Consider the following 16,672-nt stretch of genomic DNA (forward strand, 5'->3'; position numbering starts at 1 on the left):
TGGTTTTCCCTAAATATACTTCTTAGAAAGATGTATTCATATCTTTCCTCCCTCCCCCCAATATTAAAGAAAAGTTTCCACAGCTGTTGTATGTCTGTATGACATTTAGGAGATGGTTGAGATTTTATATCTATTCAGGCAGTGATATGTGACAGAGAGCCAGAAACCTCTCTGTTCTGTCTTGTACTGAAATGCAAGAAAGAAATACCAGAATCAGTAAAAAACCCTTTTCCTCTTCTAAAGTTGCTTGAATTAATGTACACCTTTCTGTGGCCATCAAACTTTCACAACATTGTCTTTTAAAGATTCTTGACCAGAGTCTTTGGAATGTCTTAATAAATTGAATTCAGCATTGTTTGTTTGTCTACTGCTCTTTTAACTCATTCTCAAAGAATTCTACTCTTCCAGAACCAAATAATTTACTCTTATAGAAGTCATGCTGATGTGTCAGTGTCATATTACGGGTTACAGTGTAGGGCTTGACTGCAGTTATGTGTTCATGTGTTTTTATTAGATGTACGTGTGTTTTCATTTTTTAAGACTAAGGCTGGTAGGAGGTAGTTGCATTCTACAGGCATGTGTTTTGACAGATGGAGAGAAGCTTTTTATGTTGATTTTTCAACATTTGTCTTCTGCAGGACTTCAAGTTCTTCATCGCAACTGGGAAATTAAGAGTTGGTGATTCAGTCTTTAATTTTGATCCATCTGCTCAAACTAATGAGATATCTCTCATTGTAGGCTTCACTTTGAATTACCAAATGCAACTGAAACAAAAGCATTTGTCTTATAACACAATTCTCCTCTTGTTTAGCTTGAAGAAACTTGATAGATGACTTGCCCTACTGAGTTTCTAGCATTTTTTTTTCTGGAAACTTCTTATTGTGACTGAAGAACTAAGATCAGAAAGGTCTTCAGGTGTTTTTTAAGTCAGTGTGCTCATTTTGTAGAATTGCTAACAATGTAGAACTCCATTAGAAGGTTTCTCTGGCAGATCCTACCTCTTAAGACTGCTTTCCGTGAGAACCTCCAGTGCTGCTAAGTCTACTTTCCTGGAACTGTCCTTCCATGCTTGATATTAGCTGGTGAATATTTAGTTTCATGTTGTACTTTGAATCTGCTATGTTCTGATATTATCTGAAAAGATACTAGGTCTTCTTGGATTGATTTTTGGAGCTTTATTTCTACCTCTATCAAAGATTCTTTTAATGAAGAAAGAAAAAATTGTGCACCATTTGTCAAAGAATGCAACTCCGGGCTCAGTTGCAGGTAACTTATTTTTGCCAGCAGTTCTGTTCCAGGATACTGTTCACTTGAAGGCTAGGTGAAGGCTAAGTGACTGAAATTATCATTCCCCGTTATTACAGCTGTCTTTTGCCAGACAGTCACCAGTCGTGGGCACATGCATTAACAGCTCTAATTCAGCTACAGAGCTGAAAAAAACTTCGCATTTTACAGCCCTGTGAGAAGGGCATTTAATGGCAACGAGTTCTGGTGTGCAGGTAGCACCTTTCTGAGACAGTCTGTAGAGATCAGCACTGTATGCAGTGACTGAAGACTGCACTTATCAACATCATTTTTAGAATAAATTGAAACATTGCATTATTAGCCAGTTTAGGACAATGCATATCATACTGTCTTTATCTTCACAATTTATGAGGGCAAAACCACCTTTGTCATGTTATGATTTGAGAAACAACTGTATTTTTAGGAGTTTTGAGAAATAACAGTATTTTTAAGGCTATTCCTCTGAAATATATCATGTCAATTTTGACTTTATGTTAAATTCCTTCATCTAAAAAATGTGGAGCTGTTGCTCTCTTTGTCAAGGTTCCCTTTCTTAAGTTAGTATCCTGAGGAGTTAACTCTTTTTTACTCTGACACATAGATTCACTTCCATTATATCTGCTGCTCTTACTGACTTTTGCTGGTTTCTCTCTTTAGCTTGGTTACCAGGATGTTCTTATGTTTCTTCCATTGTCCCCATCACCTCTTAAATACTTCTGCTGTTCTGAGTTTGTCAGAACCATACGGTTTGCTATCCTTCCTTTTTTCCTTATTTTATTTTGTCTGAAGATTCAATCAAAAAAAGTAAATTTCTTGTATTATAAATTAGAAAAGGTGTTGCTGAAGTCCTTGGAAGCTTTTGGATGAGGTACTTCCTCAAACTGCACCCATACAACTATTTTTGGCCACATTCCCCAGACTGCTTACCTCTTTTGGGTTTTTTTACAGCATTTTCTTGTTCTTTTTTTTCTCATAACTGATTCTCTTTGATATCATTTAAGCCTTCAAAAGAACTTGCGTTTTTATTTTGCTCTTAGTGTTGTTTCAGCAGGTCTCCTCTATTTGTTGTCTGCACCTTACTTTTCTGTAAGTTTTTTTTTTCTGACCTTCAGTACTCTGATACTCATCTTCAGTCACAGATATCTAAGTTTCAGTCCTGATTCCTTACCCAATGCACTTTGGTCCTTTGCCATTTTGTCTGTTTATTACTGTTTTCAACTTGGAGTGCCTTTAGTATTCTCCTGTCTTCTGAAACCTCCTTTTAAGACAATGAATGCCTGCTTTCCCTCTGGTTTTGAGAGTTTTCTGTGTAAGTCTGACATGACATTATCTATTTTAACTTTTCTTCTATTAGCTCTGGTACTCACTGAAACTCTTGCAAGTTCATTTTCTCGCTGAGTTTGGTATCTTCAGTTCATAGCAGAAACTGACTGTTCTATGGAAGTTCTGATGTCCTTCTGCGGTTCTCATTGACCTTGCTGTTTGTGCATGTGTTAAGACTCAAGGTGTCAGTACATAAATGCATCATGGCTTTACAAGAAGTGGTTTCTTTAGACAAGTAAGAGCTTTTCAGGTGGCCAAAGATGCCAAGTTGTCTGTTGCTAAGACCTTGGATTTTTGAAATGCTAAATAGCATTGAAAGCCTCACCACAACATCAAAAAGGGAATGCAGTAATAGTAATCCTACCAAATAAGCAACAACTCCACTTAACTTGAGTGGAGCAGGTTTTAGTAACTGTAAACCAGTGGAGACACAACAACCTTTTTTGAAGGTTGTTGTGCTAGGAATCTCACTGCTGGGACTGAAAATGTAGACAAAAAATACCTAAAACAATAAACAGCCCTATACAAACCATCTGTTCTCATTGATGCACTATGAGTGGTGATTTCGGACTGCCCATTTTGTGCTTATCTCTGTTCAATTTTCTTAACTTTTGAAGGAAGTGCTATTTCAAGTACCTTAGTTTCTGAGCTTTCACTCTTCTCATTTGAGCTAGTTTCTTACGTTTGGCTGGTTTGTTTTCTCTTCTGCTTTTGCTTTTGCAGTGTTGTCTCAACTGCATCTGATATACCTGTGACAAGCTTTACCTTTTATCTTTTTCAGATTACATGAATGTGCAGAATACAGCCGTGTATACTGGTTAAATTTTTAATTAATCTATGCACTGGGTGGTTACTATGTAGTTTTTTGGAGATCAAGGTTGCTTTATTAATTAGAATTTATGTTCTTAATTAGAATGTTGTTCTATACCACTGGTCTGCATTTAGTTCACTAGAAATAATATTGAGGTGTGATATTTTATTTTTTTTAATTTTGGAATAATTTCTAAGTACCACCTTGAACAGAGTTTTAATACTTTACTCTTTCAAATCAGGATTTTTGATGTCATGGGTCAGAAACAAATTACACTTGAACTTATACAGTCAGAACTGGTTCTGCAATATATATTACACATAAAACATTCACTTTGTCTGTAATTGTTCTCTATTTGCAATACTTGACTTGAATCTTGCAATACTAAGAAGTGTCATCTTGGTTTTCTCAGACTATCTTTAAAAAAGAAACAGAATAACTAATTTAAATCTATTATATTAGATTGTCAGAAGTGAATTTGGCAGGTATTAATTTCATCTGTAAAAATGATGGATTAAATTTCTTTATTATCAGTTTTCCAGCTGTTATTTGGTTGCAGAAGCTGTGTGAAGATAAAAGTTTAATAAGCTTAGTTACTGGAACTGTTGACAATGCTTTTATAGCCATGTCATGAGATAAGATTTAATAAAACAGTATTTTCTTCAGAGGTCTCTCTGGAACTTAGTACCTTGAGAATTAAATTTGTCCTAGTATTTTTTTCCTGGGTAAAATAGTATTTATAGCATACTTTGGACAAATAGCTCTGACAAGTTACAGGAATTTGTTAAAATGTATTCTTCATCTAGATTTTTTTTTTTTATTGCCAGACATTCATCTTAGAGGTTAAAAAGCTTATTTCAGCCTGAGTTTTTGTACCTCTGTATCTGTACAGATTGCTTCTCCTTCATCATCTGGTGTGGTTTATTTGCATATATATGTGTATATATTGCTTCTATATTTATATATGCGCACATGTGTGAAAAAATACGCAAATACAGAAGGTAAAGTGGTCCGGCAGGATAGCTGAATTATGACTGATGATTTAAATGTTATTTCTCTGTCAACTGATTAAGTGAAGAATTGAGTTTTAGGATAGTTTTCTTTGCAGTTTTTGCACAATTATGGCCATTTGTATGTATGCTTTCTTTAACAAAATCACAAACTAATTCAGTGATGGTGCATTACTTTTATGTTCTGCATCTTCATCATTTATTTATGCACTTCATTTCCACGATAACTGCCTTTTGCAATTTTAGGGATATAACAGTTAATATAATCTTATGCCTGTATAAATGAAATTTTGTATCTTACTTTAATTAAAAATCCTATTTTGATGTGTTATGTAGAAGATACACTTCAAAAGGTTTTATAGCAGATGTTTCATATTATTGTCAAATGATATGTACGTACTATTTTCCTCTATATTTTCTAGTCGAATCTATTTGGCTTTAAACATTCACCTTGTCAGCTGCCTTTATTAACAGCTGAGGAAATTGCTGGAAATGGATGCCATAACAACTTATGTATATGAAAAACCATAAGTCTTCAGTGTAAGTTGCTTTCTAAATGAGTGCAGTGTTTCTATGCCTTATGCTAATTTTGCATATATGCTTGTATTATATAGTAGTTTGTCTGCATGTGTGTGCTCAGGTGTTCACAATGAATTTATGTAGACCAGAAGCACCAATTTAATATCTTGCTATTAATTATGAGTGCATGAGGTGTTCATTTTATGTCTGTAGTCTTGCACAGCTTCACAGTGTTGTCAGTATTGGTACTACAAATGTTTAGGTAGCAAGGCTCTACTATTTTAAGAATAATTTATTATTATTCTCTGATTTTATGAAGTTGCATTGAATCATTAAAACAAGAAAAATCAAACTTAATTCCACATGAATAAGTTCTCATAGCCTAAATTATGTTTTAAACAAAGTAATACATGGTTACATCTTGATCCAATTGGCCTTTTGTGGATGACCTAAGTGTTAATTATAGATGTACGGCTTACAAGTATGGTAAAGACAACTTGACGAGTCTTGCAGCCATATGCAATAACTTTACTGGCTCTATGTTAAAAGCTGGTTTTTCAAACATGATTCTGCAGACCATTAGCAATCCAGAAGATTGTGGAAGTCTGTGGATTCCTGTCAGCTCCATTGTTTTCCACTAAGAATTCAATGACAAATTAAATGATACTCCAGAAGACATGTTGAGTATTGTTAGTGGTTCAAAGCTTTTGAAAATTCTTGCCCTGTAACCTTGAAAGAAAATGATCTGTGTGCTTAGTTTAATATAATAGATAGTATCAACTAATAAACTACCTGATTATTGTCAAAGCATATGTAATTATTCAAAATGTAACAAGGCAGCTACTGTCCACCAAGACCTTAGGCCTCTCACAGAGTTTTAACAGTTGTAATTAGAGAATCCAATTAGTGGGTTTTAATTTGAAATATACAGGATGCTGTAGAAAATAAGGTATTTTGAGGAATCCGTGAGGATGAGCAATAAATTTTCACTAAGGTGCATTAGGAAATTCCTTTGACTTCATAATTCTAATCGCTGTCCAGATTCTGAAGTTTTCTCACATACACGATGGTTGGTATTGATAGTTTTCTTGTGGCTACTGAAAAGATGGTTCCAGAATATATTACATTTGTATACTTACATGCATTTTAGTCAGGAGGTATTTAGACATACTTATTTAGGGTAGGATATTTTGAGAAGGACTAGGTATATAAAGTGTGGGTTTAGGACTGAGAGATACTCTTGTTCTAGCACAGTTTACTACCATTAGCAAACTATTGCATTATTTAAATTCTTCATAAATTATTAAGTTCATATTAAAAACATTGCTTATACTTGAAAACAATTCTTTGCTTTTCTGATGATCTAGAGAACTTGTTGATTAGGAGCAAAATCTGGATAAAAGTCTGTTTTTAAATGCTACTGATAAGAAATAAACTAGAACACATAACAATTCTGTTCTTTAATTGGTTAGTAAGTTTATGTACTGGATCGTACAAACCAGAAGGTAGAGAGACTGACATGGAATTTTTTATCTTCTTTTACTTAAGTAAAAGGAATGGGAATAGATATAAAGGTTTTCTCCAGTATCCTCCATGTTCCTTTCCTTTTGGAAAACTGAATCAGAATCTGCTTATCGACTGGACTCCTGAGTTATTTGTGCATATTGTGAATGGTATGCATGTATTATAATAGATTTGAAAACATAAGAAGAGAGACAGTAGACATAACTCGTATTCTGGAGTTGATATTTGTTAAAATGTAATTTATTATAACGTAGAACATTTTATTGTACAAGTCAAAATAGTTAATGTCAAACAGGACAAAGGGAAATACTTGAAACAAATTACTGCATGATCTTGTTTTTTTGAAAAACAAATGCAGTGAAAAGACACTTGTAATTTTGAAGAATAATTGTCGTTCAGGTCCATTGGCATCTGTCAAAAATGCAATTATTAACTGCCTAATGACATATATTTGCATAGTAATAGACTAGCTATTCCTGCCTTAATTTTCTCTACAAGAATAGTTATTGCTATTTCTATTCTATCCTGTCAATTAAAATTCAGAATAATTTCTACTACCTATAGGAGTCAGTTAAAGCATTGTTTGTTTGTCTTATTCTAATTTGCCTCTGCTTTAATTTTCACTCTATTCATTTTCCTTTGCAATTTGCAATATATTTGGATAATGCTACAAATGGAAGATAGCATAGATCGCATTATACTGTTCTGAAACAGTTTTTCTTTAGTGTCCAGAATCCATATTTAAGCTTGATTCCAAAACTGAGTATGCATTTTATGTCATCTAATATGATTAACAATATAATAAAGAATATTGTAAACACAAGGGCTTGCATTTTTTAAAGTATTTAATAATTTAAAACTTGCTGATGTGCATTAAGTCAGACAAACCATTTCCACATTAGTGGAAAATGTATGTAACTGTTGTACAAAGATCTAAAGGCCAGAGTCATGACATTTCGTATGGGTACTTTTTACTCAGAAGCATCCTCCCATTAGTGCTGCTGCATACACACTGACTTTTCTTCAGTGTAAAGGTTTGATGCTATCAGAATCTCCTATTTTAATGCTAGAGGCTCAATGTCAAACTTACGGGTCCATAACTCTTTTATCAACGGCTTTGAAAGGAAATGACACCAACTCCCTATATCTTTCAATTTTAGTAGTGGCAGAGGGACACAATGTCTCGTTTTTACATTGAGCATAACTGGGTGCCTCTCTGAAATGCCTGTGCATTACTACATGCAGCATATGGAACTAAAGGGAGAAATCAGGGGTCTGCATCCAGTTGCTGAGCTAAGACCGCATTGAGATCAGAGATGTGATATGATGCCTCATATGACTGAGTGCTGCAATGGGTGGAAGCAGAATCTTGAGTAAGGTCAAAGGGTGGTGAGAAACTTGCTTGTATGTACAGCAGGGATACCTGGACCTCTATCTAGGGATGGCTAATAAGCCACCTGAGAGTGTAGGAGGGATTAGCCAGCAGACAGACATGAGCAACATTATTGGGGGATTTGTTACAGACACTCTGACCAGGAATAAAGTAAATGAGGCCTTTTTCAGATAACTAGAAGAACCTCATGTTTGTAGTCCATGGTCTTTCTGGGGGACTTTACCATCCCAATATCTGCTGAAGAGACAACACAGCAGGGCAAAAGCAGTCCAGGGAGTTTCCAGAGCACATTGATGACAACTTCCCAGCGCAGATGATTGAAGCTGTTGAAGGTTGATGCTGTGCTGGGGCTTGTACTTACGAAAAAAAGGAAAGGACAGGTTGAGGATCTGAATGCTGGCATATGTTTTGGTTGCAGTGACCATGCATGATGGAGTTCAAGATTCTGATGGAGGAAACAAGGCAAAAAGCTGCATTGTCCTGGCTGCAGGACAGCACTTTGGCCTTTTCAGAAATCTCCTGGGAAGAATCCTATGACAGGTGGTGCAGGGAGCTGGGGGATTTTCAGGGATCAGATCTACCAAGCTCAAGAACGGTCCATCCTGATGTACAGGAAATCAAGCAAAATGACCCAGAGTCAGTCTGGATGAGAAAGAAACTCCCAACAAACTCAAACATTAAAAGGAAGCATACAGGAGGTTAAATCAGGGAGAGGAAACCCAGGATTAATACAAAGAAAGATGATGGTATTTCAAAATGTGTGTGATAGAGCCTTTTTTATGGATAGATTTAGAACACACAAAGCAAAATGTACGAAGGGCCAATAGGAAAAAATAAAGTAGTTCCAGTGTCCTTACCATAACTCTTTACACGGGTTTCATGAATGGCCTGAAGTTATGTCAGGGGACAACCACCCCAGAGGATGGTTGGGCACTGGAACAGGCACCCCGGGGAAATGGCTACAGCACCAAGCCTGACAGAGCTCATGAAGCTTTGGACAACGCTCTCAGGCACATGGTGTGATTCTTGGGGTGTCCTGTAAGGGCCAGGAGTGGACTTAGATGATCCTTGTGGGTCCCTCCAGCTCAGAAGATCTGTGATCATGAGCAATAAAAAATTAGATGGGACTGTGCCAATGAATCATAGGGTGGTCACATCTTAAGTAATATACCTTTCCACATTAAAAAATAGAAAATTGAAATTATAGGGCATGTCTTTAAATGTGGTATTATTGTAGATAAATAAAGGAGCAACTGCACATTATGATCAAAACAAATTTGCAAAATGGAGTTGTTGCCCCTTAAAACCTGGTACTATCTAAATAGAAAATATAATTAGATAGTGATGTTAATAGATTTCTGTAAATTAGATTACGTAGAGATTTTTTAAAATATCTTAGGTTTTGTTCTTGAACAGGGATGATCAGACATAATTTATTTGCGTGAATAGTTAAATCGAAATTAGAGAAAATTAGTGGTAATCTATCAAGAGTTCAAAATGTATCCTTTACTGTTCTGATTAGCTGCAGCCAATATTAATATGTTATTTCTTATTAGTTTATATTTCTGTAAACTATGTATGGTATTGTCTGGCAGTGTTCTTCAGCACAGTTTCCTGAATGTTTCTCTTGAACGTAGAGATGTTTTAATGGTGACTGCTGCTGAAATTTTGTGGCATTTTTGACTCCTTGGACTTGAATGAAAATTCCTGTATTTCTAATGCGCCATTATTAATTGTATGTGATGAGTAAATGCCGCTGCTTTTAACTCGTGAAGAATTTTTTTATATGAAAAGGAAGGATATATAAATGTGTCATTAGGACTAGTTTGTAGGCAGCTTAGTAACCAGTTTTCTGTAGGTATTAAAGATCTTAGTATACATGTGAATTATTTCAATTTTCTTTCGAATACAAGATGTACTAACATTAATTAAAATCATTAGCAAATAAATTCAAATTCTCATGTTGCCTTAGTAAGTGATGCAGCCTGTTCACTTTTCCACTTTCCATGGTTTGCTTAATATGTGAAAAAACTAATATGCAAAATACCAAAATCTACTGAAGTAGAAGTAAGATTTCTATATTATAGTTATTAAGCTTTAGTATAGGCTAACTATAAAATTTCTATTTAATACTTTATTATGTTCTTTAGTTACTAGTTCTGGATATTTTTTCATGAGTTACTTCATGAGTGATTTAGTGAGAGGAAGGGGAAGTCACATTTATTACACTACCATGCTGTCATTTAGATCTGGTAATCACTGACATACTGATTTTTCAGTATTTTTGATTCAAGAGCTATTATGGAAGTGTGTGTGTTGTTTTTTTGACTAGGGTTTATTTTTCCTTCTGTAAATTGGTGGGCACTGCATTTGGAACTGTACCTTGGCGTTAGGGAGAAATCACAACACAAAAGATAAAGTTTTATTATCTTTTGGAATAAGCTAGATGTTAGTGAGTAGTACTTAGTCTAGGAGCTCGTTCCATTTAATTGATGTGCAAAGGATGATATTTTTAACATAAATAGGTGCTATTAATCGCTCCTCGGGGGAAAAGTGTTAAACCTATTAGTGATTCGAGTTTTGTAAAATATTTGGACGAGGTTTCATGCTTGACCTTAAGGGAGAAAACCTTTTGGACAGATCAATTGGTGTTCCTATCCCGAACTGTTCATTTTTCAGTAGAAGTAGTACCCAAGATCAAGAACTGGATAGCACATAAAAGAACATATTATAAGGATTTAGCGGTGCGAAGCCAAACAGTGTCTTGAGGCTAAAATATAGACACTTGTTTTCTTTACTATAAAATAATATCAAGCATTGAACTAGATAAAATTTATTCTTTCATCTTAATTTCTTTGAAAGGTGTGATAAACAAGTGGGTGGTAAAACCTAGGCTTTCTGTCTTTGAGTAGAGGTGTTAAGTTAAACAGTGATGCTGAACTCAGCATTCAAATGACCAGCACTTAATACAAGATGGAAAGGTACCTGAAAGAATGTGGGCTTCCCAGAAATATTATGCACCATTTCGAACTTATCATAGAGAATATCAGTTTGAAAGACGTATTTTCCAGTAGCACAACTTAGTGCAAACATCTTTACTGTCCAGGCAGAAGAAATGTATTTCAAGTACCGATTATAAATTTTCGTATATCATTTTGATATTTTATACTATGTGTATATGTGGTGTGGTTTTTCTTCTCTTCTAAGTGAAAATAGAAGTCCTGCTAGCATCTAGGTACATATCTCTGATAAAAGTACTAGTTCTTGTAGTAATTTTTAATAATAGCACCACTTCTTTACTGCTTTGATGATGCACTAACATGTTTCGTAAAGATTAAAACCTGGAATATGCAACTCTTCGGGAATGCAGACAATCCCCCATTGTGAATTTTAAACAAAGTGAAAAAGTTTGATTTGTTTTATATTTTGAGAAAAATTTTGAGGAGGTAACCTAGCTAGAAACATTTGCTTTCTCCTTTCTTGTATATTCTTTATTATTTAAAAGCTTTAGTTTCAGGAGTAGAGCAACAGCAGGACGGCTTTCCAGCACTAGGGCTATATATACCAGAGCTAGCTTTGAACTGCAGATTACGATCTAATTACACAGCTTGTAACTGTGGAACCGCTTCTCTCCTCTTCTAAATTACTTTTCCTAACTTATTTGCATAATGTAATGCACAGAGATTTTGCCACTGAAAATATATATTCTCTTGACACAGTTAGGACAGGCTAAATTAACCCTCCAAAGGACTATGTTGTGTTTTACAACTACTTGGTAAATGTTACCAAAGTCATCGGGGAAAAAACATTCAGAGGTGTTGTATGTCAATTGCCTTAGCTAGGGCTGGTTCTTTACGAACAGTTTGGTGGTGTACAGAGATTAAAGTAAACATTAGCCTTAGACTGGGCACAATTTTTCTAGGAAATGCAAAATTTAATTTATTTATGCTTTTTAATACATTTTGGGTCCTTTCTAGGGACCCCCTCATATCTGTGGGTGGCTTTAATATCTGCATTCCTTGAACTCATATGTATCGTTATCTAGCATCTCTAGTAGATGACTGCAGGCTGGTCCAACTATGTACAATACATTAATTAAATCTTCCATAGTTCTGCTATACTCTTTTTGTCATTTTTTAGAATTAACCCTCATAGTTTGTCATAATTTCAAATAAAATACAGGGCAGACTTGGAAAAAGGGTTTCAGATGCCTTTTCTACTGAGACAACTGGTTATTGAGTGATATGTTTGTAAAGTATGTTAATTGAAAGGAAAGTATTGCTAAGTAATGCTATGGAGTCATTTTAGCCACTCAGGGCCAAGATTCAGTTATAGAATATATGTACGTTTATATGTTTGTATAATATTCTATGACAAAGTGTCAGCTATTAGATTTTATTTCCCTATAGAAGTTCTTATTCAGTTTCTGATACTTCTCTATGACTAGAAAAAATAAAATATGAATGCTACTGCTTCATCAACTAGTGTACTACTTTTAGCTCAGTATCATCCCCAGAAAGTACTGGATCATGTTTGCTTTCAAGGTAGAATTAAGAGCAGAGAAAAAACCTGAAAAATAACAACAATTTTTCTTCTAAGTCTTCAAAATAATACATCCTTACCTTTTTGTTGTTGCTTGTCATCATCTTAGCAGGACCAGGACATCATGGTGACAGCTGAATTCAGAGTAGCAGTTCCTAATGGCTCTGCCTGATTATGACTGGAACTAAGAGGGATTTTCCTCTCACTTAGAGTTTCAGGAATGGATTTTTCTCTACAAGCATTGCAGTTACTATTCATTCATATAATAATTGAAAGAAAGATTTTTCAATCCAGGGCCTATTTTCTACTATCAACTTTTCTGTGACTAGTAGTCTGTGCTCTACTTTGTGTAACTTATTCTCATTTCCCTGTCAGCTTTATTTACTTTTTTTTTTCATGTAGCTTGTTAGGTTTGAACTTACCTTCTAATATGATCCTTTCTGTGTATCTTATTTAAGCAAGCTATAAATAATTATACCCTGGTTAAATATAGGTCTATTGGACATACATACGTAGTTGTGTGCAGATTTTCTTGCTATTTTATTTGTCTGGTTTTATTAGTTCCTCTCTAACTTTGAAGAATTCCTACTTGCGTCTGATCTTTTAGCTTTGTCCTTCCAGCCATATAACTCCCACCCCTACTCCAAAAAATTCAGTCAGACACACTTTATTTGGTCTTGATTGAGAATTTTAAAAAAGTCAGGAGACCAGTAAGATATTTAGTAATTTTATGTCAAAGTGTGCAGAAATATTTTAGTCTAATATGTTTGAACTTAACTAATATTAATGCTGTGTAAACACCATTCTCATAGTTGCCATTTTAGATTGAAGTCACACGTAAGGATTTCAAATTAAATTTAATCTAAAGACTAAAATACACTGTTAAATGAATCACCAAACCTATCTGTGGTTAAATCATAAACCCCTTGCTCTGTATGCGACTCTTTTTTTTTCCCCCAAGTAATCGACATGCCAAATTTTTTTACACTCCTTACTCAGGAGCTTCAAAATTACATGGATAAGAAGGATCATTCCTATTTCACCTAATGCCTGATACTGTATTTCCTTGGTTTCTCAACTTTCAGAATTTAGCTATTTTCTGAAGATTAGATTTAATCTATTTGGCAAAGAATCAAATGTTATATAACTGCATTTAAAAGGGAAACAAATTAGTAGACTATAAAATCAAATTGATTTAAAAGTGATTTTTTTCCATAAAACCTGTTGATACAGAGTTTTATAATAAATGTGAATTCACTGAAGAAGATATGGGGGATCTGGTAATAATAAAAATTGTTGTTTGGAGTAGTTACGTATTTTTATTCAGACTTTCTATAGAAAAAAACTACAAAAAAATTTAAATAGACAAGTAATCCTCACATAATTAATGGAGAAGGGGCACAACACTGTACTTTTTTTATGTTGTGGTTCTCTTTTTAAAAAATATATTTTGCCAAACAGTGACTTGTATCTGAGAACATTGCTAGCAATATGAAAGCTAATAATTGTATGAGCCACAGTGCCATCAATGCTGGAAAATTATCAAATAAGTTTAAACACAGGTAAGGAGTAATTGCCCCTCCTTGCAACAAATAGTATGTCCACATTGTTCTCTTTTTATATCTTTTCTGTATTGGTACCTGAAATAATTTGCTTAGGTTTAATTAGAATTATAAGATTATATAAATTCCCAACAGTTATGTCTTCTTTTATATAAAATTATATGTATATTATAAATTTATAATTAAATTAGGAATTTACAAATTAAGAACAAGGTTATACTAGTTTAATTATATCCTAAATGCTGCTACTTTCTTAATAGTGTTTCATTTAAATAATTCAGTTATATATACTGCAAGTTTCTACAAGCGTGGTGGTTCCTAAATTAAACCCACAATTCTCAGAAATTTGACATATCTTAAAATTCAACTGAAACTATCTTAAAACAGAACTGTAACTCCATGGTTACATTTTTAATGAAAATTACATCAACTTGCAAATAGATGTTTGCTGTTTACTCAAGAGCCAGGTACTCAACTTTTCATTTGTGAGTTTTAAGACCACAGAAATTGTCGTACTTGATCAAACTGAAGAGGTGACTGACCAATTATGTTGTGGTCAATTTAAGCAAACCTTGGACAATACAAAGTGCGTAGGGGGACAATATAGAGTGTTTTCCATGCTGTACCTTTCCCAGCAGTACGTGATTAACAGACGTTCAGAACTGTTATTACACTGGAATTGAATGGTATTTGACTACTTTTCCCTATCTCTACCAATACAGGGTGAATACTGATGCTATGATTCTCTTAAATGTGCCTCACAGTGAACTTTAATATCAGTTTATATTAGCTTCATGTACATATGTAAAGGAATAAGAATTAACATCTCATTGCTGTGTCTTGGTTCAGATACCATATGTGATTACCACTCACTCTTAGTTTAATACATTCAGGGAAATGTCCAATGTTTCTAAGGCAATCTACTGAGTGATAGTATGGTTTAATACCCCTAATCATATCTGTTACATTAAAATTGTATTCTATATGTGTTTTTCATTTGGTTGGTGCTTCATTTCATTCTTCTCTTGATTGTCCAGTGGATTGGGACCTGCAATATCCTTCTGAAGCTCTTTATAATCAGTTTTGGGTTTCAGGCTGTCCTACCATCAGGATGTTTATCACCTCACTGTTTGCTTTCCAATATCATTTAGAATGTGAAAAATAACAGAACTCTTTACTTCAATGTTAATCTCACTACTTTGTGAAGATGAACTATTATTGCCAACAACTGATCCCTTTTTATTAAGACTAAAGAATTTTAAAAAAATACAGCCTTCTCAAAAGCTCTTTGAAAGAGAATATTAAATACATAGGCAGGATGATCCTTTAATTTCCCTTAAGCGACATTAGTTTTCATCAGTACATCATGTATTAACTAGGTTTTGTCATTAGCAATAGGGAATATTTTGTAATTAAAGTGTTCTTATTATTTGATTAAGACTTCTTTTATTTCTCATTGGCCCTCTTTCTCTCTATCTAAAGGTGATGGTGTTCGTTCATGCTAGAAATGCTACAGTACGAACTGCTATGGGTCTTCGAGAAAAAAGCAAAAAACAATGGTCATATTTGTCACTTCTTGTCACCCCAAGGATCAGAATATGGTCAAGCTGAAAAACAGGTAATGAATAATTTGCACTGATAGTCTTTTCAGTCTTTGGAACTGATGTTTTCACAAGACAATCCAAGATGGAATAGATGAAGCATTTTTGAGCTTCTGGGAAGATATATTTGCTTTGAAGAGTCATGTGAAATTGCTGCATTGAATAGGGGAACAGAAAGAGTAATGATGAAGGAAGAGGAAAGTCCTGCTACTTTCAGTTCATTAAGAAAAGCTAAAAATTGGTTCTGTTTATGCAAACTTGTACTACTTGACAGTAAGGTTCATGTAATTTGCAGTTCAGGAAGTCCCTAAACCACCAGTTGTCAAGGAATATGCCAGTATTCCTGTTGAAAGAATATTTCCAGAAAATTCTTAATTCTGTATTGTATGTGGCATTTACATTTGCTGATATTAATTGAGGTCTGAAGATGAGAGTTAGGAGTGTCTTGTTAACATCCCTTGAAAAATAATGTCTCTCTCCCCAACTGATTCTCCCTGAGATCATAGAGGAGATACTTATTCATTGTAAAAAGTTTAATGTACATATGACATACCTTTTATCACTGGGAAATATATTGATAAACTCTTAAATCTTTTGGATCCCTGTGAATTAAAATTAATGAGGGTTTTAGGTTCTTGTGTCTGTCTTTAGCTGTAATAAATATGTTAACCTTATTTTATACCTTTGAAGAGAATGTGGAAAGATTCATTCAGTCTTAGTAATTATGAATGGAGCATAGATGTTACAGATTTCTGAAATGTAGAGATATCTGAAATGCAAAATCAGAAACTTTGTTCTTTTGTCAAGATGCTTCTGAGAGCTATAATAAATATTTTAAAACTATGCTCTTATAAGTTATGTCCTTACATTTCATAAAATAGCATATTAAAAGCCTTATTTTTTCTAGTGGATGTTAGTACCTGCGGCATTGTAAAAATAACATCAAACCTAAACCTGGAGACTCCATGTTTCTACTATAACACTGATAATTAACGCTGAACATTTTTTTCATTAGATTCTTAGAAAAAAATCTGAAACTCTTTGTTTATTAAAATATTAGTTTTTTAATGCTAATACAAGAAAAAAATTAAGCTACTGAAAAT

General features: G+C 34.1%; 1 protein-coding gene across 1 annotated transcript in view; it reads left to right on the plus strand.

The window, feature by feature from the left end:
• Positions 1 to 16,672, plus strand: part of ASCC3 (activating signal cointegrator 1 complex subunit 3) — a 263,938-nt gene that overhangs the window by 118,933 nt on the left and 128,333 nt on the right. Inside the window, 2 exon segments of the mRNA XM_032682586.1 lie at positions 15,451 to 15,510; positions 15,512 to 15,586. Of these exon segments, the coding sequence (XP_032538477.1) occupies positions 15,451 to 15,510; positions 15,512 to 15,586 (135 nt within the window).

Source organism: Chiroxiphia lanceolata, chromosome 3 (assembly GCF_009829145.1).
Source record: "Chiroxiphia lanceolata isolate bChiLan1 chromosome 3, bChiLan1.pri, whole genome shotgun sequence".
NCBI lineage: Eukaryota > Metazoa > Chordata > Aves > Passeriformes > Pipridae > Chiroxiphia > Chiroxiphia lanceolata.